At 43.0% G+C, this 22,369-nt stretch overlaps 1 protein-coding gene across 1 annotated transcript in view; it reads right to left on the bottom strand.

Annotated features, from left to right (window-relative positions):
• ADCY8 (adenylate cyclase 8) overlaps positions 1-22,369 on the bottom strand; it is a 219,170-nt gene that overhangs the window by 142,004 nt on the left and 54,797 nt on the right. Inside the window, exon 3 of the mRNA XM_060127469.1 lies at positions 1,812-1,942. Within this exon, the coding sequence (XP_059983452.1) occupies positions 1,812-1,942 (131 nt within the window). The remainder of the gene's footprint in view (positions 1-1,811; positions 1,943-22,369) is intronic.

A 22,369-nucleotide genomic window follows, 5' to 3' on the forward strand; every position in this document is an offset into this window, starting at 1 on the left:
GGCAAATAAGGATCACCCCTTCTAGGACTGTTTCTCTACGCACCTCCATCCCCACCCCGGGTCTTCCTCTTTTTATGATCTCTTACTGTCCTTTGCTTACTTGATAATAGAACCTCACACTGTATTATAATGACTAGTACTGCCTTGAGCCCGTTGTTCGAGAATTGGTATTGATGAGTTCCCACTGTCTGTGGGACAAATTCCTAGATCTGGAGTGCATCTTTTAATAGAGTTGCTGTTTGACAAGGGGCTCTTTGCAAACTCAAGCATCTAAGCCAGTGTAGCTCAATTCTTGGATGAGACCCCGAATGACCTACACAGATATATGTGCTAAAAGGTTGCGTTAGAATCAAGACTTCTGCTAGACTTGCATTCACATAAGTGCCCTGGCACGCCAGAAAAACACCCAGAGGTGCCGGTGAGAAGGAAAAGTTGTTCTTCCCTCCTACCAAAGTTAGGAGGAAAGGAACTAAGGGGGTACCACTGGTCATTTTTAGAGCTGTTCAACCTACAGATGTTCCCCTATGTTTGGGAAATTCCCACCCTATGATGTTTGGTGGGAGGGAGATATAGTTCTCCTGTACAAGCTGAAAATGTCAGATATTTGCATCCTAGTCACGTCTGGGGAATGACTGGGCTCAGCCAGTCAGACACATCTGCCTCAGGCTTAACTTGAGATGCAAAGAGGCAGCGGGGTCAGAGAGTGCGGCAGGACAAAGGCAGCCAGTCCAGATCCTGGGGGCTGCGGAGGAATTCTGTGTGCAGAGGAGGCAGCTGTGTCTGGGACAGGGTTGGTAGCACAGGGAACGGATTCCTCGGGAACAGATTCTTCAGGTACAGTGGAAGCAGCGTCCTCACTGGCCTAGTGCCCTGCTGTGATTTCGACTGTGCCTTCCTCTCCTTCCCGGCCCATTTCCTGAGCCCGCCTCTCCGTCCTTCCCCAGTGACTCTGGGAGCCCCCATGTAGCCCTCCAATACATTTCTTTTACATCAGCCGGGGCTGGATTCTTTTTCTGCTTGCAACGAGGAAATATGTCTGAAACAATCTACAACATGCTGAATGCTCTACTATATGCTTATGCCAGTCCTGTGCTTTGTATATATCTTCACTCACATCATCTACATAAACCCCTGTAAGGTGGCTGTTAAAGCGCCCATTTTACAGAGAAGGATTCTGAGAGTCAGGTATGTAAATTGCCCAAGGTCATACACAAGGAAGAGGCAGCACTGGGATTCTAAACAGGCCTGTCTCACTGAAGAGGTATATTGTCTGGCACAGTGCTGGGCAAAGAGAGGGCACTGATGCATGGATGGATGAAGGGAAGGATGGCTGGGTGTGTGAATGGATGCAAGGGCCAGTGGATGCAGAAGGGATGGATGGGTGAATGAGTGACCAAAAATATGTTTGCAAAAGAAAAATAAGCTGTAGTCCTTTTTCTGGTATTGTTTTAAAGACACTTACACGGAATATAAAGAACACCCCTGAGGCCTCCAGATCACATTCTGGAATTATTTTTCCCATCATAGTGTGAAAGGCTTTTGCCTTTCCTACTCAAAACGTAAAGGCAGGCAAGCCTACTGCAGGGGAGCCAGGTGGTAAGTCAACCAGCAAATTTAGCTGCAGACACTCTTCTCGAGCCGCAGTTTGGAAATGTAGAACTCTCTGATGAATAATCACTAGTTAATGAACTACTCAGCCAATTGAAGAAAGGCGCTGACATTCGGGCAGACAGAAGTCATGGCCGTGAGGTGAGCGCAGCCAGGAGCACGGGGATCACGCAGAGACCTGGGCGAGGTGTCCCGTTTCTCACCTGACATTCTCGTAGCGGTGGATGTAGATCCGGTGGAATTGATGCTGCAGGTGCTCGTCTTCCACGTTGGTCATGTCATTGATCATCTCCAGGACGACAAACCGGGGGAGCACAGACAGCACAAGCCGCTCCTGGGACACACAGATGTAAGGGTGAGAACTAAAGTATTGCCTGCCGTATCGGTAAACAAGAGATGTTGCAGCCACCAAGCCATTCCGTTACAGCCGCCTGCATGGTGAGCCCAAAGGGAACCCAGGATGGAGACAAACGGCCCGCCCACTGCCAAGCCCATCTAGCAGTCAGCTGCTGCAGCCCCCCACAAAGGTGCACCCTGAGGAAACTCAGCATGAGAAAACACAGGATGCTGGCCCCAGAGAGCCGAGCTGCATATCAAAAGCATGATTTCAATGAGCCCAGACTCCTGTATCTTCCTATACATAGAAAAGTGCTAAACTGCTTAACTTGAGATATCTGGTTTTCTTTAATTAACAGTAATCCTTTGATGTTCCAACCACCTGGTCCTTTGTTGCAAAAACTCCTATATATCTCGGCTCCCTCCCACCCACCTTGCCTCTTTGGAACAGTTTTCTCAGCGTTATCTGAGATGCTGTGTCCCGGGCTTGATGTCCTCACAAAGTCTGCTGAATAAAACATAACTCTCAACTTTCAGGCTGTGAATTTTTTCTTCAGTTGACGAGGGACAGTCTTGTTAGGCTGACCACTGGGTCTCAGAAGGTGGATGGACCATGTAGAAGTGATGGGGCTCTTGGCTGACTTCTCGAGGAATTGCTAATTTCGTACCATCCTACGAACATGACAAATATCTACGGAGTACTTGTTATTTGCCAGGCACTGTGCTGAGTGTTGGGTATACAGTGGTGAACCAAATGCATGACAGCCCTACTACTGTGGAGCTTACATTCTAATAAGGAATACAGACATTAAATACACACACCCAAACATCCCCACACATACTTACAAAATGTGACAAGTGCCAAGCAAGGACAGGTCATGATCAGAGAGTATCATGGCTGATCACAGGATTCAAATAGGGGGTTAGGAATGACTTTTCTGAGCAACTGATATGTAAACAGATACATGAAAGTTTGGAATGAGCCAGCCCTGTGTGGTACAAGGAGAAGGGAGCTGCAGGAAGAGGAAACAGCAGGTGCAAATGTCCTGAGACAGAGAGCAATGGTGTGCCTGGAGGGTGGTGATAGAGGGGTGTGGTGACAGTCAATGAGGTTGGAGGTGTAGATAAATGTGTCAGGCCTGCCTGAGATGTTAGCATTTAATTCCAGCTAAAGCTGGAAGACACCGCGTGATACTAAGCAGGGGAGTGACATAAGCTGATTGATGTTTTAAAAGATCACCCTTGGACTTCCCTGGTGGCACAGTGGTTAACAATCCGCCAGCCAGTGCAGGGGACGTGGATTCAAGCCCTGGTGCAGGAAGATCCCACATGTCGCGGAGCAGCTAAGCTCGTGCACCACAACTACTGAGCCTGCGCTCTAGAGCCCGTGCGCCTAGAGCCCGTGCTCAGTAACGAGAAGCCACCGCAATGAGAACCCCGTGCACCGCGACGAAGAGTAGCCCCCGCTCGCTGCAACTAGAGAAAGCCCGCGCACAGCAACGAAGACCCACGCAGCCAAAAATAAACAAATAAATAAATAAATAAATTTATTAAGAAAAAAAAGATCACCCTTGGCTGTGGTTTGGAGAATGAATTATGAGAAGGGGGCCAAGGGTAGGGGCAGGGAGACCAGCTGGGGGAGCTCCTGCAGTGGTCCAGGGGAGAGGTGATGGGGGGATAAGATCTATAGGACTGGCAACCAATAGGAATGGCAGGAGAGAAAGAGGGCGTAACCGTGGTGATGACTAGGTTTTGAGTTTGGTTGATGGGGAGGCTGTGCTCCATTCACTGAAACAGGGCACACAGGAGAGGAACCAGGCTCAGAGACATTAACTATGGAGAGGAGAGGAAATGAGACACACACCTCCACAAATTAGGGACCTAACACTTGACAGAATAATATTCTTCCATTGTGATCAACACAGCAGATAAAAACAAAATAACTGTTTAACTAGCAACATGAACTAAATCCTAAAACGATCTTGTGCTGTGGAAATGAGGCAAGAATCTGCTTCTTTTTTTTTTTTTCCTATAATTTGCTCTAGGGTGGAATGGAGTTTAAGACAGGTGTATTTTATTATTATTAATTTTTTTTTAATATTTTATTTTATTTTATTTTTATTTTATTTTTTTATTTTTTTACATCTTTATTGGGGTATAATTGCTTTACAATGGTGTGTTAGTTTCTGCTTTATAACAAAGTGAATCAGTCATACATAAACATATGTTCCCATATGTCTTCCCTGTTGCGTCTCCCTCCCTCCCACCCTCCCCATCCCACCCCTCCAGGCTGTCACAAAGCACCGAGCCAATATCCCTGTGCCATGCAGCTGCTTCCCACTAGCTATCTACCTTACTGCGTTTGTTAGTGTGTATATGCCCATGACTCTCTCTCGCCCTGTCACAGCTCACCCTTCCCCCTCCCCATAACCTCAAGTCCGTTCTCAAAGAGTTCTGCGTCTTTATTCCTGCTTTACCCCTAGGTTTTTCATGACATTTTTTTTCTTAAATTCCATATATATGTGTTAGCATACGGTATTTGTCTCTCTCTTTCTGACTTACTTCACTCTGTATGACAGACTCTAGGTCTATCCACCTCATTACAAATAGCTCAATTTCGTTTCTTTTTATGGCTGAGTAATATTCCATTGTATATATGTGCCACATCTTCTTTATCCATTCATCCGATGACGGGCATTTAGGTTGTTTCCATCTCCGGGCTATAATTTTTAAATTTAGGTGTAGTTGATTGACAATGCTGTGTTAATTTTTGCTGTACAGCAAAGTGATTCAGTTATACATATATACATATATATGTGTACATATATGTATATATATATACACATTCTCTTTTAAAATATTCTTTTCCATCATGATTTACCAGAGGAGTGAATATAGTTCCCTGTGCTATACAGTAGGACCTTGTTCTTTATCATTCTATATATTGATGCAATAGCTTATATCTGCTCACCCCAACCTCCCACTCCATCCCTCCCCCAAACCGCTCCCTGTAAGATGGGTACATTTTAACCACCATAGTTTCTCATATCTTCATAGATATTTATGGACCCTAAGCATTTTCAGCATCTATTCTTTTATTTGTTCCTTGCAAAACCCTGAAAATAAGCAGGCACAAATAATTATCTTTATTTAACGGACAGACTGAGTCAAGTCAAATTACCTGCATGACCTGAACAGTTACCAAGTGGCAGTGGCAGGATGCAGTCCTTTACCACGTTTTTCCTGGATGGGATTCGTGGTGAGATGAGAAAAGCCCCAGATTTTGAGTCTGACTGGAGTTTGGGTCCTGCCTCTATCCATTTAATTCTAACATAGCATTAGGCGAGAGACATCACCTCTCTGTAACTTAGTTCCCTAATTTGGCAAATAACTGTAATATCTACCTCACAGGGTTGTCGTGAAAATTCAATGAAATAAAATATGTGAGGGGCCTGGTGTTTATTCCCTCCCGCTTCCTCTCTGCTCTCCTCAACCCTGCCCTCATGGGAAGGGCTTTATTAATGAAGTGTCCACAGAGCTTCACACGATGAGGCTTTTTCCTCTCTTGAAAGCTGTCCCATCGTGGGGCTGAGAGCCGTCTGCCTCATGTCCATTTCATGTTCATTATGCTGTCTGTCAACTTCCCAGGTAATTGTGACCCTGTCCCTGCAATCCCTGAGGGGTGGGAGTCGGTGCTCATCACAGCTTTGAAGCACCTGAAGCCTCAGAACAGTAGGTGCTAAATAAATATTTCCTAAACAAATGAGTGAACCCAGAGAAGGTGGAGACTGTGTCTAGCTCATGACTGCAACGCCTCCAATGGCCACCACGGTCCCTGGTACAGGATAATTATTTGTTAAATAGATTCTTTGGCAATGCACATTCAATCTTCAAGTATGACACAGATGCTTTATGGGAGACTTTCAAAATAAAATTTTCATAGCAAAATTCTCCAGCACCCAGGCTTGCCAGCCTCCGGCTAGCCCTGCTACTGGCAACTGCCCCAGGTCCTGCCTCTGTAAAGCATTTTCTGGCAGGCAATGGGAAATTGCCTGGAGTCTGCTTATAAAAGCACACTTTTGCTTCCCTCGGATTTGTTCACTGCTTGAGAAACAGCGTTCAAATGCCCTGAAGACACAATCTGAAAGAAAATGGGAAAGTTTGCCCCTTAATACAATTCCCAACTCTTGCTGAGGCATAACATCTCATTTTCTGGCTTTGGAGATCAGAAGTACAAGAATCTCTCCTGAAGCCAGACTGTGACCCAGGGTGGCCTTTGTGTTCACATTCTGCACATCTTTTTCTCCCTGGGTTTTCTGCATTTGCATGAAAAGGGACCCTGGGTTGATTTCAAGTGCATCGGTGGCTCCTGCCTGGATTTTCCTCTCATCTCCTATAACTTACTCTATTCACGTCATCCAAATGGCTTCATGGGCAACAATTGCTACAGTGCACCCTTAGGGGGAAGCCAAGGTGAAAACCGTGAGGGGTTCAGGATCTTCACTTTATGTAAATGCTTGTCGTGGAGAAGAGAAAGAGAGCGAGGCAGTCCTCTGATGCAGGCAGCACTTCTGGGCAGTTATCCTGAATGGCTTAGGGAAGAACTCGCCACTCTCAGGCTCTTGCAAACCGAGAGACCTCCCATTTATCTCTCTCTACTGCAGGCCAAGCAGTGTTAACTGCAGTAAAGGTCCAGGCACTGATGAGAGACTTATCCTGGGTTTATAGATAATGTCTCACTTTAAAGTGATCGCTCATTATGTAGCGTGTCAAGTGCTTTGCATCCAGTATCTAATCAAAACCTCACATTAATTGTAGTAGGTTACTATTTTCATCGCATATTATATATGAGATACTGAGATTTAAAGAATTTAAGTGAAATGAGGCAGCCTGGAGTCATGCACTCAGTAAGTGCATAGTGAAGACTCAAGCCCATTTCTTTTTTCTTTAAAACTCAGATTGTAATTCATCCATTTATTCACTGATTTACCATGTCAAGGAGCAGGTGCTGCGTGACAGGTGCAGTCTGGACATGGAGAACCAGCAGTAGACAAAACCAGACACGGTACTCACCTTTGTAGAGCTAATGTTCTAGAGGTAATGAATGGTAAATAAAAATACTGAGTAAGAATAAGAGATGCTGTTGACATGAAAATGGAATCGAATGCTTTGGAAAGACTTGGTAATACTGAGTAGCTAGAACATTGCAAACAACCTAGATGTCGGCAAGCCAGCCATATAAATTAGTGGGAAAAATAATAAAAAGCCAGAAGTCACTCTGATAATTTTGTGAGTACATTTAAATATTTGGCTGCATTTTAAAGAACTAGAAATCCTGGCTGATGCACTATTAGCTGTGGTCTCTGTAAGAAGCAGTAGATCACTGCTCAGGAAAATACCTTGGCCTTATTATTATTTTTCACACACACACCCTGTATTTTATTTTTACAAGAGATAAATAGACTGACACCAAGCATTGTAAATGGATGACCACAACAAAAGCAACAATGATTGCAATTACCAAACACGAAACACACTCACACTATGTCATGATATTGACATTCAGTCCAGTAATCCTCCACGGTAACAGCTCCTTTACTCTGCAGTGAAAATTGATTTGTATATTTTTTGCCTCTGAGTCCTTGTGGGATTTTTTTTTTATTCAAACAGAAAGTCACAAAAATTGTAATCATCCTCATCAGTTCACTCAGTCCTATGTAATTAATTTTTTTTCACCTTGATCTTTTGTTAGCACTTTTATGAATTCATCAGTTTTCCATTAGAGTTCTGAAAATGCTTATTCATTCAGTTCAGCAGTATAGTCAGTTACCAGAAACCTGTACTTGTCAGAGTCTTTTCCATGAATTCCTTGAAGATGAAACCCTTTTATAGGAACATTTTTGCAAAAGCATCAGAGTACACCCAGAACTGTCTGTAAATGACAAAAGACTTAAAAATGACCATGGTTAAAGATTTAATGAAAGTTCATAATAATGCAATTGACAAGGAAATTTAGTTATTTCTGAGATATACATTTTAAAGTAATAACTAGAATTATGACTTATTATACCAGAACATATAAGATTTTTAGAAATTTCATGTAATGTCTGAAACATTTATATTAACATATTTCCATACAAATAACCCAAAGAAAGTTTACTATTAGTTTTTTGTTTGTTTTTTGTTTGTTTATACTGCAGGTTCTTATTAGTCATCAATTTTATACACATCAGTGTATGCATGTCAATCCCAATCGCCCAATTTAGCACACCACCATCCCCACCCCATCGCGGTTTTCCCCCCTTGGTGTACATACGTTTGTTCGCTACATCTGTGTCTCAACTTCTGCCCTGAAAACTGGTTCATCTGTACCATTTTTCTAGGTGCCACATACCTGCGTTAATATACGAGATTTGTTTCTCTCTTTCTGACTTACTTCACTCTGTATGACAGTCTCTAGGTCCATCCACGTCTCAACAAATGACTCAATTTCATTCCTTTCTATGGCTCAGTAATATTCCATTGTATGTATGTACCACACTTCTTTATCCATTCATCTGTCAATGGGCATTTAGGTTGCTTCCATGACCTGGCTATTGTAAATAGTGCTGCCATGATCATTGGGGTGCATGTGTCTTTTTGAATTATGGTTTTCTCTGGGTATATGCCCAGTAGTGGGATTGCTGGATCATATGGTAACTCTATTTTTAGTTTTTTAAGGAACCTCCATACTGTTCTCCATAGTGGCTGTATCAATTTACATTCCCACCAACAGTGCAAGAGGGTTCCCTTTTCTCCACACCCTCTCCAGCATTTGTTGTTTGTAGATTTTCTGATGATGCCCATTCTAACTGGTGTGAGGTGATACCTCATTGTAGTTTTTTTTGTTTGTTTTGTGGTACGCAGGCCCCCCACCACTGTGGCCTCTCCCGTCGCGGAACACAGGCTCTGGATGTGCAGGCTCCGGACACGCAGGCCCAGCGGCCACGGCCCACGGGCCCAGCCGCCCCACAGCACGCGGGATCCTCCCGGACCGGGACATGAACCCGTGTCCCCTGCATCAGCAGGCGGACCCCCAACCACTGTGCCACCAGGGAAGCCCTCATTGTAGTTTTGATTTGCATTTCTCTAATAATTAGTGATGTTGAGCAGCTTTTCATGTGCTTCTTGGCCATCTGTATGTCTTCTTTGGAGAAATGTCTATTTAGGTCTTCTGCCCATGTTTGGATTGGGTTGTTTGTTTCTTTAATATTGAGCTGCATGAGCTGTTTATATATTTTGGAGATTAATCCTTTGTCCGTTGATTCGTTTGCAAATATTTTCTCCCATTCTGAGGGTTGTCTTTTCGTCTTGTTTATGGTTTCCTGTGCAAAAGCTTTCAAGTTTCATTAGGTCCCATTTATTTTTGTTTTTATTTCCATTACTCTAGGAGGTGGATCAAAAAAGAACTTGCTGTGATTTATGTCAAAGAGTGTTCTTCCTACGTTTTCCTCTAACAGTTTTATAGTGTCCGGTCTTACATTTAGGTCTCGAATCCATTTTGAGTTTATTTTTGTGTATGGTGTTAGGCAGTGTTCTAATTTCATTCTTTTGCATGTAGCTGTCCAGTTTTCCCAGCACCACTTATTGAAGAGACTGTCTTTTCTCCATTGTATATCTTTGCCTCCTTTGTCATACATTAGTTGACCATATGTGTGTGGGTTTATCTCTGGGCTTTCTGTCTTGTTCCATTGATCTATGTTTCTGTTTTTGTGCCAGTACCATACTGTCTTGATTACTGTAGCTTTGTAGTATAGTCTGAAGTCAGGGAGTCTGATTCCTCCAGCTCCATTCTCTTTCCTCAAGACTGCTTTGGCTATTTGGGGTCTTTTGTGTCTCCATACAAATTTTAAGATGATTTGTTCTAGTTCCGTAAAAAATGCCTTGGCGTTATTTTAAGAGACTAGATAATGAACATATTATTTTACATTTAAGTTACAAATAAAATATTTAAGTTGAATTGTTCATAATTCCCAATTTCAATGTACTTTTTCAATTAACCGAGTAACCTTCCATCCAGATGATCTCAGCTAAAGGGATTTTACAATTCTTATTTGGGTGTCTGTCACCCTCCCTAAACTGTGAAGTATCTGAGAGCCAAGAGGATGTTTACTCCACCTCCAGAGCCTCGTGAGGAGTTGCCATATTATCTGATTCCTTTGGTGACAAGACAGATACCCTACTCAACATAGCTTAAAAAAAAAAATCAGGCATTATTGTAACTATACTGGGTGTCTCAAGGAATCTAAGGGCAGAACCGAGGCTGAACTTTGGAAACAAAAGGATCCAGGGACCCATAATGACTCTTGCCCCTAAACTTGGGTCTCTGCTTCTCCTGTAGGTCAGCTTCATCCTTCTGTCTCACGTCTAAGCCACTGGGAGCTCTTGGTCCTTATGCCTTATATCTTTGGCCATTTTGAGAAGATTCATGCTAGGTTCAAGACTCAACATGTCTGCATAGGGGCTCTGCTTGGGTCAACATCTAGTCAGGGTGCAGGATCAGGATAAACATCATGGTCATTAATGGGGTGACCAATAAGAGGGGTGGGTTAGGTGCAGACAGGAGAAGGAAGTCCCAGAAAAGTGGGTACGTGGTGGCAAAAAAACTATGTGTACAATATGGTAGCCAATGTATGTTTGTAGAAGAAAGAGGTGCATAATAGATAAGATGCCTGCATCTGAACAAGGGTCTAGCTCTCACAGGAGAGATGGAGGGCAGGGAATCTGAAGTAAAGGTAAATGAGGGAAAAGGCAGTTACGTGCATTGCCTTGGAGCTGGGCTCTGGGTTTGAATCCTAACTCCGCCCGTTCCTGACTCTGTGACTTACCTTCTCTGTACTCCAGTTTCCCCTCTGTAAATTGGAGATGATAATCTTAGCATCACTTCATAGGGTTGGTGTAGGCTTAAATGAGCTAATATTTGTAAAAGAATTTGATAGTGTCTAGCATACTGTAACCACAGGCCAAATGTTTGTTAAATTCACTGGCAAGCATGCTGTATTTTAGCCATTGTTTTAGAACTCTAATTGTATAGTGGCGCTAAAACATAAAGCTTTTAGAATAGAGGGACATTACGCAGGAAATAATGGGGAAAATGAATAGACAGAATACAATTGTCCTTCTGTATCCGAGGGGGATTGGTTCCAGGACCCCCCGTAGATACCAAAATCCATGGATGCTCATGCGCCTTATATAAAATGGTGCAGTATTTGCACATAACCTATGAATATCCTCCTGTATACCTTAAATCATCTCTAGATTACTTATAACACCTAACACAATGTCAGTGCTATGTAAACAGCTGTCGGTGTGGGGAAAATTCAAGTTTTGCTTTTTGGAACTTTCTGGAATTTTTTTCTTGCAAATATTTTCCATCCATGGTTGGTTGCATCTGTGGATGTGGAACCCATGGATATGGAAGGCTGACTGTATGTGAAAAGGTAATCGTGCTACATGGTGAAAAACCTCCAGTCACACTTTCAATAATTAAAAAGTTAAAAATTTTATTGAAATCTGACTTTGTCATTTGAACTTTTATCTTAAAGGGCTTATATGGAATGTTCACCCAGAACTGTTATTGTTTCTGAAAGCCAAGTGCGAGCACAGCCATGCAAAAGCTATTGTTTAATTGTCTCCTAAAGGATACAAAGAATACTCTGTACATGCACTTTTGGCTGATTCAGCAAGGAGGTTAAAAAAAAATCTGGGTAACACTCATGTCTACTTGTTAGTGGTCTAAGACCCCAGGGACTCTGGTTCTGTTCAGAAATGCAACGACTAACGGGTTTTGGCATCAGGCAAGCTTGAGTTGAAACCTGTCTGAGTTCAACAACTGACTTCTCTGTAACTATGATAACTTACATGAGCAACTCCTTTGTGCCTCAGTTTCTTCATCTACAAAATGGGAATAATAATACATGTCTTTCAGAAATTGTTTTTTATATTAAATCACAAAGCCTCTTTTATAGATCCTGGTATACAGTAGGTGCTTATTAAATAGCAGTAGTCATCAGATGTATTTTAATTCATCCCAGTGGTCAAGTCATAGACTGTGGCCTGCACTGCTCCATAGTCTATAGTCCATGAGTGCAATTTAAAGGATGAATCACAAAATTCAGATTTGGGGGACTTTTTTCTTAATCTCTTCAAGGAGCTGAGAGTTTCTCAGGTCCCTTCATTTAGTAGTTCCCTGATATATCAAATTGGGAACCTTGAGACAATGCTCTTGGCTCATTCTTTCATCTGCTCAGTCATTGCTGAATTCCTTCTCTGTACCCGGAGATGCCAGTGCACAGGGCCAACCGAGGCCGTGTCTCCTTCACAGACTGTGACTCAGATCCTGTCACTTAGCTGTGTGATCCTAGACAGGTTACTCAACCTCTCCAAGCCTCAGTTCCTTCATCTGTAAGATGATAACAGTAGCTCCCTTATCAGATTATTGTCAGGACCCAGTGAGACATGTTTTTTCAACCCTGGGAGTGGAGAGGAGGAAGTAGGGGTGGTCTGTACCGGGTGCAGGCAGGAAGGGGGTCTCTTGTCTGTAGAGAATTTCAAATAATTATAACAGGGCAATTCCCTGGCAGTCCAGTGGCTAGGACTCCCTGCTTTCACTGCTGAGGGCCCAAGTTCAATCCCTGGTTGGGGAACCAAGATCCCACAAGCCACACAGCGTGGCCAAAAAACCCCAATTATAACAGGATTAAGGTTGTTCTGCCTTTTATTATCACGCCTCATTAGCAGTTTTAAACAATGTCAGCAATAAAATACTCCTCTCCACTCCCGAGATGACCACTTAGCAGAGAACCTGGCATATAATACACTCTATAGTATAGAGCAATCAGCTCTTTGAATGCAGAGTGGCCCGTGATGTAGCAATGCACACGTTTGTCATCCGTCTCACCCTAACCAAGGCTCAGCACACCCATGGTAACCTTTGGTTGAGGGTCTAGTCTGATGCATCAACAGCTCTAACACGATGAAATAAAAAGGAAGTTACTTTTGTTTTCTTTGGGAAAGAAATGATAAACCAAAGGCAATATGACATTTGGGCAAGATGCTGAGCTCTCCTGAAAGGAATTTAGTCAAATGGGAGGAATAAAGAACACATTTGTGAGCCCAGAAGACATTAGGCACTAAATTTGCTGCTAAGAAGCCCCTCTTGAAAATCTCAGCACTTCTTAAGGCTTGAGGATTTCAAAGTCTTTTTAGAGAGTGCTAAAAGGCTCTTGCACATGCGGTTCACTACATTTTTCAGACACAGGTAACACGACTAAGCATTGTGCTATTTTCACTAAAAAGACATTGTTGTATGTTGGAAATCACAATCGGAAGCACTGAATTTGAGTCTTTTTTTTTCCCACATGTGCTTACTAATTTTCTGATCTTGGGCAAGTTACGTAGTATCTTTGAATCTAGGACTTCCCTGGTGGTCCAGCGGTAAATAATCTGCCTTCCAATGCAGGGGATGTGGGTTCAATCCCTGGTGGGAGACCTAACATCCCACATGCCGTGGTGCAACTAAGCCCACGTGCCGCAGCTACTGAGCTTGGGCGCCTCAACGAGAGAGACCCTGTGCCACAAGCTACAGAGCCCTCGTACCCTAGAACCCGTGTGCCACAACTAGAGAGAGAAAACCCACACGCCACAACTAGAGGGAAGCCCGCATGCCGCAACTAAGACCCGACGCAGCCAAAAATAAATAAAATAAATAATAAATATCTCTGAATCTGAGTTTTCAGGTATAAAAGCAGGCATTAAATCTTGCTCTACCTGCTCCACAGAGGGGCTTTATTGAGGATGAGATATTCCAGTTTGATATTACAGTGTCTTAAAATTAAAAAAAGGGGAGCGTTCTCCTTCTCCGTGCATGCAGCCTAGTTGACAGAGAGACCGAAAATGACTGCAATAAAATATTAATGACATTATGATAGAAGTCAGCCCAGGGCACCACCTGTCTCTTGCCTGTTCCAAAGAGATACCAGGATAACAGACGTGAAAAATGAAATGCTTTGAGCTGTTGGAGAGATGAAAAGAGATGAAATATTTACATCCTGGTGATTAATAGACAAAAGAGGTGGCTTCGATAGAGCTAAACCACAAACTCTTCTGGACAATGGGAAGGAAGAAAGAAGAGTTGATGGCATGGAGAGTTCAACAGGAACACCCCCTGTGGGATGTGTAGACCTCTGCAGAAGCTAGCACCCAACTGACTACAGGGGAAGGGAAAGCATTCTTCAATGTTTGTCAACAATACCCTCCTACTTGGGGAAGGGGCCTCATGGGAACTGCTCCTTAACTCAATCATTATTTCATTCATTTCATACAATGTTACTTTCTGAATGTCTAATACCAAGTCAGATATTATGAGGGGGGGTGGATATGAGTCCTCCATGGATCAAGATGCTTGCAACCCAGTGTCAACATATATATAAGACACGCCACACAAGTCAAGCTGCAAAGTGCCAAACTTACCAAACTCCAGTGTATTCTGAAAAACTGTATCTAAAAAAATCTTACTTTTATTTCTGACACCTAACTCAGGGCTTGGTCTATATTTCATAATGCACTAACTTGATTGGCTATTGGCAATACATTTGTTACTATTATGAAAACTCTGAAAAGGGCTCTGAGAAAAAAAGTGGTTAATGTGGAATTCTGATTGGATTTTGTTGACTTAGTTGAGTCCTAAATAGTGAAAGGAAATCAGCCACGTGTACTAAACGGCCCCTGGATCAAGCTGTGCCTGAAGCCCGTTAGGAATGGAACTCTGAGTCTAAAGCTGGCTTGGGAGGCGTGTGCCCCTTGTAAAATAATCTTCGGTGGTTATCAGTTTCTTGCACTCGGTGAGTAGGTAGGTGCAAAGCTGGGGCCTTTGGAATAGCTGGGAGAAGAAAGGAGAGCATAAAAATCCCATGTGAGAAAAGCAAAGGGAACTGCCCCCAAACCCTACACTACTCTTGGGCCTCCTGGACTCCATCACTGGCAGTAGAAACTTTCATGGAGGTTTCATTGGAAGCTAGCACCTCCACTAGACGCTTCTCTGGGTAGAATCCCTATAACTTTTCCCTACTTAAGAAAACGGATTTGATTTCCCCAAGTCTCTCTGTTTATTACCATTGATTACACCATAGTCCTGGTGAGGCATCTGTGCACCTACCCCTAGATACTCAGTAACATGAGGCAATGCATTCTCCCTACAGCTAAGACCAAAACTAGTTGGAGAGTCTCCAGTGAGGAAGAGAGGGCAAGAGCCCTCCCAAAGGAGGGAGGGATGTATGATGATGCACAGATTGTGAACAGGGTGGCATGTCCAGGAGACTTTATTAACCCACATGGCATAACAGTTGGTATACAGGCTCTGGAGCAAGACGGTCTAGGTCTGCAACTTACTAGCTATTACATAACCTCTCTGTTTGTTGGTTTCCTCATCTATAAAATGGAGGTTAAAATACCACCCACCTCATAAGGTTGCTCTGAGGATTAAAATAAAATAAAGTAATATACGTAAAGTGTATCGTATAACATCCAGCACATAGTAAATGCGATATATGGGCTAGTTATTGCTACTTCTATCCAGCTAATGTTTTAGGTGGAGAGGTAAGAAATGAATTGGATTTCATTCTAAAGGCAATGGGAACTTGTATTAAGTTCCTAGGAGTGCTGTAAAAAATCACCACGAAACTGGATGACTTAAAACAGCAGAAATTTCTTCTCTCAAAGTTCTGGAGGTCAGGAGTCTGAAATCAAGGTGTAAGCAGGTTGGTTCCTTCGTGGGGGCTCGTAGAGAAGAAACTGTCCATTCTCCCTGCTTCTGGTGGTTACCAGCAGTCTCTGGGATGCATCCTGCCAATCTCTGCCTTTGTTTTCACATGGTATTTTCCCCTGTATGTTTCTTCTCTCTGTGTTTCTGTGTGTTCTCTCTTCTTCTTATAAGATCACCAGTCATACTGAATTAAGCTTCCTCCTAATCCAGTATAAATTCATCCTAACTTGATTACATCTGCAAAGGTCCTCCTTCCAAATAAGGTCATATTCTGAGGTTCGAGTGGACGTGAATTGGGGGGCAGGCGCTATTCAGTCCAATATAGAAGTCATGGAGGTGACCTGAGCAGATTTTGATTTTATAAGGATCACTCTGGCTGCGGCATGGAGAACAACATGTAGGGAGTGAAGGGGCCATTACCGCAATCCAGGAGAGAAATGGAACAAGAAGTAGGGTTAGAAAGGTGGAGAAAAATACGAGTGATGGCCAAGAAGACGATCCAACTGCTCATGATCATGACCGGATATCAGGGAAGATGGAGACGAGGAGCTAGTGTGACTTGGAGAGCTGGTGGACCACTGATTCTGTTCACTGAGAGGAAATACTGAAGAAACAAAAGCTTTGGAGAAGGAAGGATCTATGCTTGTTGAGTGAATGGAGGTTGAAATGATGATTTCACTTCACGCCAAATTTCTACTTGCTTTGAGAGCCTAGTTCTCAGCCAGTCTCAACTTTATAGACTCCGACTGCTAACCAAGTATAGTTTCAATATTTTTAAAGGCCAATTTGGATTTTTTTACTTTCATAGATAATTTACAAAATGGCATTGCATGACAGTAAACCTCTACTTAACTGATCCAATAACTTATCTTACTGATGGACGTCCCCAACATGTTAAATACCCATAGCTAGCTGCCCCTGTCTAGTCCACCTCCCATGTCTGCAGCATCAATTATGTTGTAACTTTACCTAGAGGCAGTAGGTGTGTTTCCAAATTTGTTTATGTCAGCTGTAGTTGCAATTGTTAAAACAGAATGTAATTAAATATAGTACAAACAACAGAATGTGAGTGTGAAAAGAAAGCAAGTTTTTGTTTCTATGAAAAGTTGAATGCTTCAGAAATACTCAGTTTCTTTCTTTTCTTTTTCTTTTTTTTTTTTTTTTTTTTTGCGGTACGCGGGCCTCTCACTGTTGTGGCCTCTCCCGTTGTGGAGCACAGGCTCCAGACGCACAGGCTCAGCGGCCATGGCTCACGGGCCCAGCCGCTCCGCGGCATGTGGGATCTTCCCAGACCGGGGCACGAACCCGTGTCCCCTGCATCGGCAGGCGGACTCTCAACCACTGCGCCACCAGGGAAGCCCTCTTTCTTTTTTTTAAACATCTTTATTAGAGTATAATTGCTTTACAATGGTGTGTCAGTTTCTGCTTTATAACAAAGTGAATCAGTTATACATACACATATGTCCCCATATCTCTTCCCTCTTGCATCTCCCTCCCTCCCACCCTCCCTATCCCACCCCTCTAGGTGGTCACAAAGCACCGAGCTGATCTCCCTGTGTTATGCGGCTGCTTACCACTAGCTATCTATTTTATGTTTGGTAGTGTATACATGTCCATGCCACTCTCTCACTTTGTCCCACCTTATCTTTCCCCCTCCCCGTGTCCTCAAGTCCATTCTCTAGTAGGTCTACATATTTTTCCCATCTTGCCCCTAGGTTCTTCTGACCATTTTCTTTTCTTTTCTTCTTTTTTAGATTCCATATATATGTGTTAGCATACAGTATTTGTTTTTCTCTTTCTGACTTACTTCACTCCATATGACAGTCTCTAGGTCCATCCACCTCACTACAAATAACTCAGTTTCATTCCTTTTTATGGCTGAGTAATATTCCATTATATATATATGCCACATCTCCTTTATCCATTCATCTGTTAATGGACTCTTAGGTTGCTTCCATGTCCTGGTTATTGTACATAGAGCTGCAATGAACATTTTGGTACATGACTCTTTTTGAATTATGGTTTTCTCAGGGTATATGCCCAGTAGTGGGATTGCTGGGTCGTATGGTAGTTCTATTTTTAGTTTTGTAATGAACCTCCACACAGTTCTCCATAGGGGCTGTATCAATTTACATTCCCACCAACAGTGCAAGAGGGTTCCCTTTTCTCCACACCCTCTCCAGCATTTATTGTTTGTAGATTTTTTGTTGATGGCCATTCTGACAGGTGTGAGATGATATCTCATTGTAGTTTTGATTTGCATTTCTCTAATGATTAATGATGTTGAGCATTCTTTCATGTGCTTGTTGGCAATCTGTATATCTTCTTTGGAGAAATCTCTGTTTGGTCTTCTGCCCATTTTTGGATTGGGTTGTTTGTTTTTTTGATATTGAGCTGCATGAGTTGCTTGTATGTTTTGGAGATTAATCCTTTGTCAGTTGCTTCATTTGCAAATATTTTGTCCCGTTCTGAGGGTTGTCTTTTCGTCTTGTTTATGGTTTCCTTTGCTGTGCAAAAGCTTTTAAGTTTCATTAGGTCCCATTTGTTTATTTTTGTTTCCATTACTCTAGGAGGTGGGTCAAAAAGGATCTTGCTGTGATTTATGTCATAGAGTGTTCTGCCTATGTTTTCCTCTAAGAGTTTGATGGTGTCCGGCCTTACATTTAGGTCTTTAAACCATTTTGAGTTTATTTTTGTGTATGGTGTTAGGGAGTGTTCTAATTTCATTCTTTTACATGTAGCTGTCCAGTTTTCCCAGCACCACTTATTGAAGAGACTGTCTTTTCTCCACTGTATATTCTTGCCTCCTTTATCAAAGATAAGGTGACCATATGTGCGTGGATTTATCTCTGGGCTGTCTATCCTGTTCCATTGATCTATATTTCTGTTTTTTTGCCAGTACCATACTGCCTTGATTACTGTAGCTTTGTAGTATAGTCTGAAGTCAGGGAGCCTGATTCCTCCAGCTCCATTTTTCTTTCTCAAGATTGCTTTGGCTACTCAGAGTCTTTTGTGTTTCCATACAAATTGTGAAAATTTTTGTTCTAGTTCTGTGAAAAATGCCAGTGGTAGTTTGATGGGGATTGCATTGAATCTGTAGATTGCTTTGGGTAGTATAGTCATTTTCACAATGTTGATTCTTCCAATCCAAGAACATGGTATATCTCTCCATCTATTTGTATCATCTTTAAAGAAATTCTCAGTTTCCTTCTTAAAAAATGCTTTTAAATTAGGTGTGGGCATGAAATTTGCAAAAGACGGGAAACAAAGAAAATTCTACAATGGCTCTCAGATTGCTCTAAAAGTATTTTTAAATTATTTGCCCTCTTTTATGGTCAATCCATTTTGAGTGTGGCTTATGCAAAATAGAGAGTATAGAATTCCCTTCAATGGACCCATACTCACATCCAGCTGAAATAAAATACTTTAAGCATGGATTATTTTTTAAAAATACATATTTTATTTTCTCCTCGTTTATTCTACTACCATTTTTGAAATGTGCCTTCAACTATCTCCAGACTACAAATCATACCTTCCCTTCAGCATTAAAGTTATTAGGTTGTGTTAAGTTTCCCATTCCAATTTCTTTAGTCAAAATTCCCCGGAAGGATTTATGAGATAAAAGGTCCCCACATGGCTATTCAGCTGCTCTTCAGCTTCTCCCGGCTGGATCAAAGGTGTTGAGAGCAATGATGGTGATTGATTTCTTCTATCTGAACTGCCTCTGTAAATGTTAATAGTATGCAAATGAGTGCATAATGATGGCCTCTCTTGGGATCAAGGAGAGTATTTTAAATTAGTACTGCACGGGGATGCCAGATATAAGAACACAAATAGCAAGAAGAAAAACTATAGTTACTAGAATCGGAGCATGTTCTGTTTTAAAACTCAGGCTGTGGCCCAGGTGGTCCAACAGTTCAAGGACCAACTATAATGCCCAACTCTCGTCTATATTGCTTGATTTCCTCACAGCAACCTTGAGAGAGTATCATTTTTGACAGATAAAGGATCCAACGTCAGAGAGTTTAGTTGGCGCACCCAAGGTCACCCAGACGTGGAGTAGCTAGCGATCACATCCAGGTTTGTTCTTCTGCAAAGCTTTCACTCTTCCTGCCACGCCAGAAGATGTAAATCATGCGCTAGAAAGATTGCAAAGAACTAGGCAGCCAGATGGTTGCAAGAGCTGCAAGGGGGTAAACACAAATCCTTTGAGTGAAGTCAGCTGCCAGGAGGCTCAACGGCCATTAGCACTGTGTGTCTGCTCACTGGTCAAAATCTTACTGACAGAGGGGATCACGGTGCTAACTGCAACACTAGGCAGCGTGATAAGAACCCGTGTTAACTAAAAATATCTAAGTGCCAAGGAAAAAGAAGTAGTTCATGACTGGAAACAGCAGAGGAGGCTTTCTAAAGGGAGGACGTCTCCACATCGGTTTGGAGTGTTGGCGAGATTTTCAAAGAAATAGCCCTAACATTTGTGGAGTTCTTTATAGTTGAAATAACACTTTTTCAGGCAAATAACATAAGTTATTTGTCTCTCAGAATGCCCCCGTGGGTTCGGGTATGCATTATCATTTCTAATTGAGAGCTGAGGAAACATGCACAAAGGGATTCGACAAGTTGTTCAAAGTCACAAGAGCAAGTTGGAACTTGACATGGGATGAGCATCTAAGCTGGCACTGTCCAGTAGAAATAGAATATGAGCCGGTGCGCACATAAAAAAGCAAAAAGAAACAGTTGAAATTCATGTCAATGGTATATTCTATTTAATCTTGTATACCCCAAATATATCATTTCCACGTGTAATCAGCATGTAGCCAATATGTAAAAAGTTATCAATGAGATAATTTGCATTCCTTTTTTTTTCTTGGTATTGTCTTCAAAATCTGGTGTGTATTTTATGCTCCCAGCACATCTCAATTTAGACTAGGCACATTTCAGGTGCTCGATATGCACACGTGGCTGGTGGCTACTATATTGGACGGAGCAGAGTTTTTCTGATTCCTTGTCTTTCTGCTCTGCCAAACTGTCTCACAAATACAGATGGGGGGAGATGGGCATCTCATGCAAAGGGAACAGTAGGAGCAGGTAATCGCGGAGGGATGCAGTTGGTACCTCAAAACGTGTAATGAAAGAGTTTAATACGGAGTTAAGGAACCCAACAATGGGTGCTCAAGCACCCCAAAACAGGAAGAGTAGAGCTACAAACACTCCTGGAGCCTGGAAAAACCTGTAGCCTTAGGAAATGGCTGCCTGAGAGAAACTGTGGCCTTTGGTAGAGAGATGGAAGCACTGTTAGTGCACCATCCAGCCAGGTAGACAGTGAGGAGATAAATCCATGGCCTCTTCGCCTTCCCACCCTCAAGTCCCCAGCCAGTGCCTCTCCTTGTCCAAACCCGACCAGTAGTTAGAGGTAGCAAGCCTGCTGATGCATCCACAAAGGTTAGCTTCCTGAGGCACAGAGAAAGGCAGAGAAGGATACAGCCTGGACCTGGAGGGCAAGAAATCAAAGGCACAGAAGTGTGCGGCATGCTTACTGGGTTGGATGGAGAGTAACAGTACAAGGACAGTGGTAGCAAGTGACACGATTGAAAAGTCGGGCAGGAGCCAGGTAGTGGATGGGTTGTGATACAACGCAAACGAGATTGGTTTAGAGTCTACAGGCGGTAGCAATCCGTGGGGGGCTTTAGTGTGAAATCTTCTATAATCAAAATTGGGCACAAGAAGATGATCCTGACAGGCATTACACTCTGTTGGGGTTTTGAGATGTGAGTGAGTTTCATCCCTCACCTCTCAAATGAACCTGCTGAGAAACAGATACAAGAGGCAGACAGGAATCAAGACACTTTATTACTAGCAAAAAAGATGGGGACCGGGCTTCCCTGGTGGCGCCGATGCAGGGGACGCGGATTCGTGCCCCGGTCCGGGAAGATCCCACATGCCGCGGAGCGGCTGGGCCCGTGAGCCATGGCCGCTGAGCCTGTGCATCCGGAGCCTGTGCTCCGCAACGGGAGAGGCCACAGTAGTGAGAGGCCCGCGTACCGCAAAAAAAAAAAAAAAAAGATGGGGGCCGTGGCTGCAAAGTGAGTGAACAATGTGGGTCCTAGGCCTTCTTTTTGTACTACCTACAGCTCCTCAGCCAGAGACGGAGCATCTGGGCCACTGTAGGGCTCACTGAATCAGTGGGTTCCCTATGGGGAGGAAAGCAGCCTCCGTGGGCAGGCTCCCGGTGGAGAGAGGAGGATCCGCATTCTTACCCCACATAAGGCCTGGACACGAATACATTACACGGGACTCTTACTCTCTGTGAGATGGAGAGGGACAAGTATAGATGCAGAGAAAACAGGAGCTCGTGCTCCATACATTCTCATGAGGTCTCACATATGTGTAGAGTCTCCCATGTCACAGATCAGAAAGAAAATGGGAAGAAGCGAAATACAGCTTCTTTTTCCAGAATCATTTTAGGGTGGAGTGACTCCAGGTGGTTAGAGCAGTTCACACTGGTTAGAAACTGGTTAGCGCCAGTTAGGAAGCTATTCTGTGGGAGGACTTAAATAGTGTTAGAAAAAGAAATATAGGGACAGTTAGTAAATACAGGGGATTATGGCATCAACAGGAACTGGT

Source organism: Lagenorhynchus albirostris, chromosome 17 (genome assembly GCF_949774975.1).
Source record: "Lagenorhynchus albirostris chromosome 17, mLagAlb1.1, whole genome shotgun sequence".
Lineage (NCBI taxonomy): Eukaryota > Metazoa > Chordata > Mammalia > Artiodactyla > Delphinidae > Lagenorhynchus > Lagenorhynchus albirostris.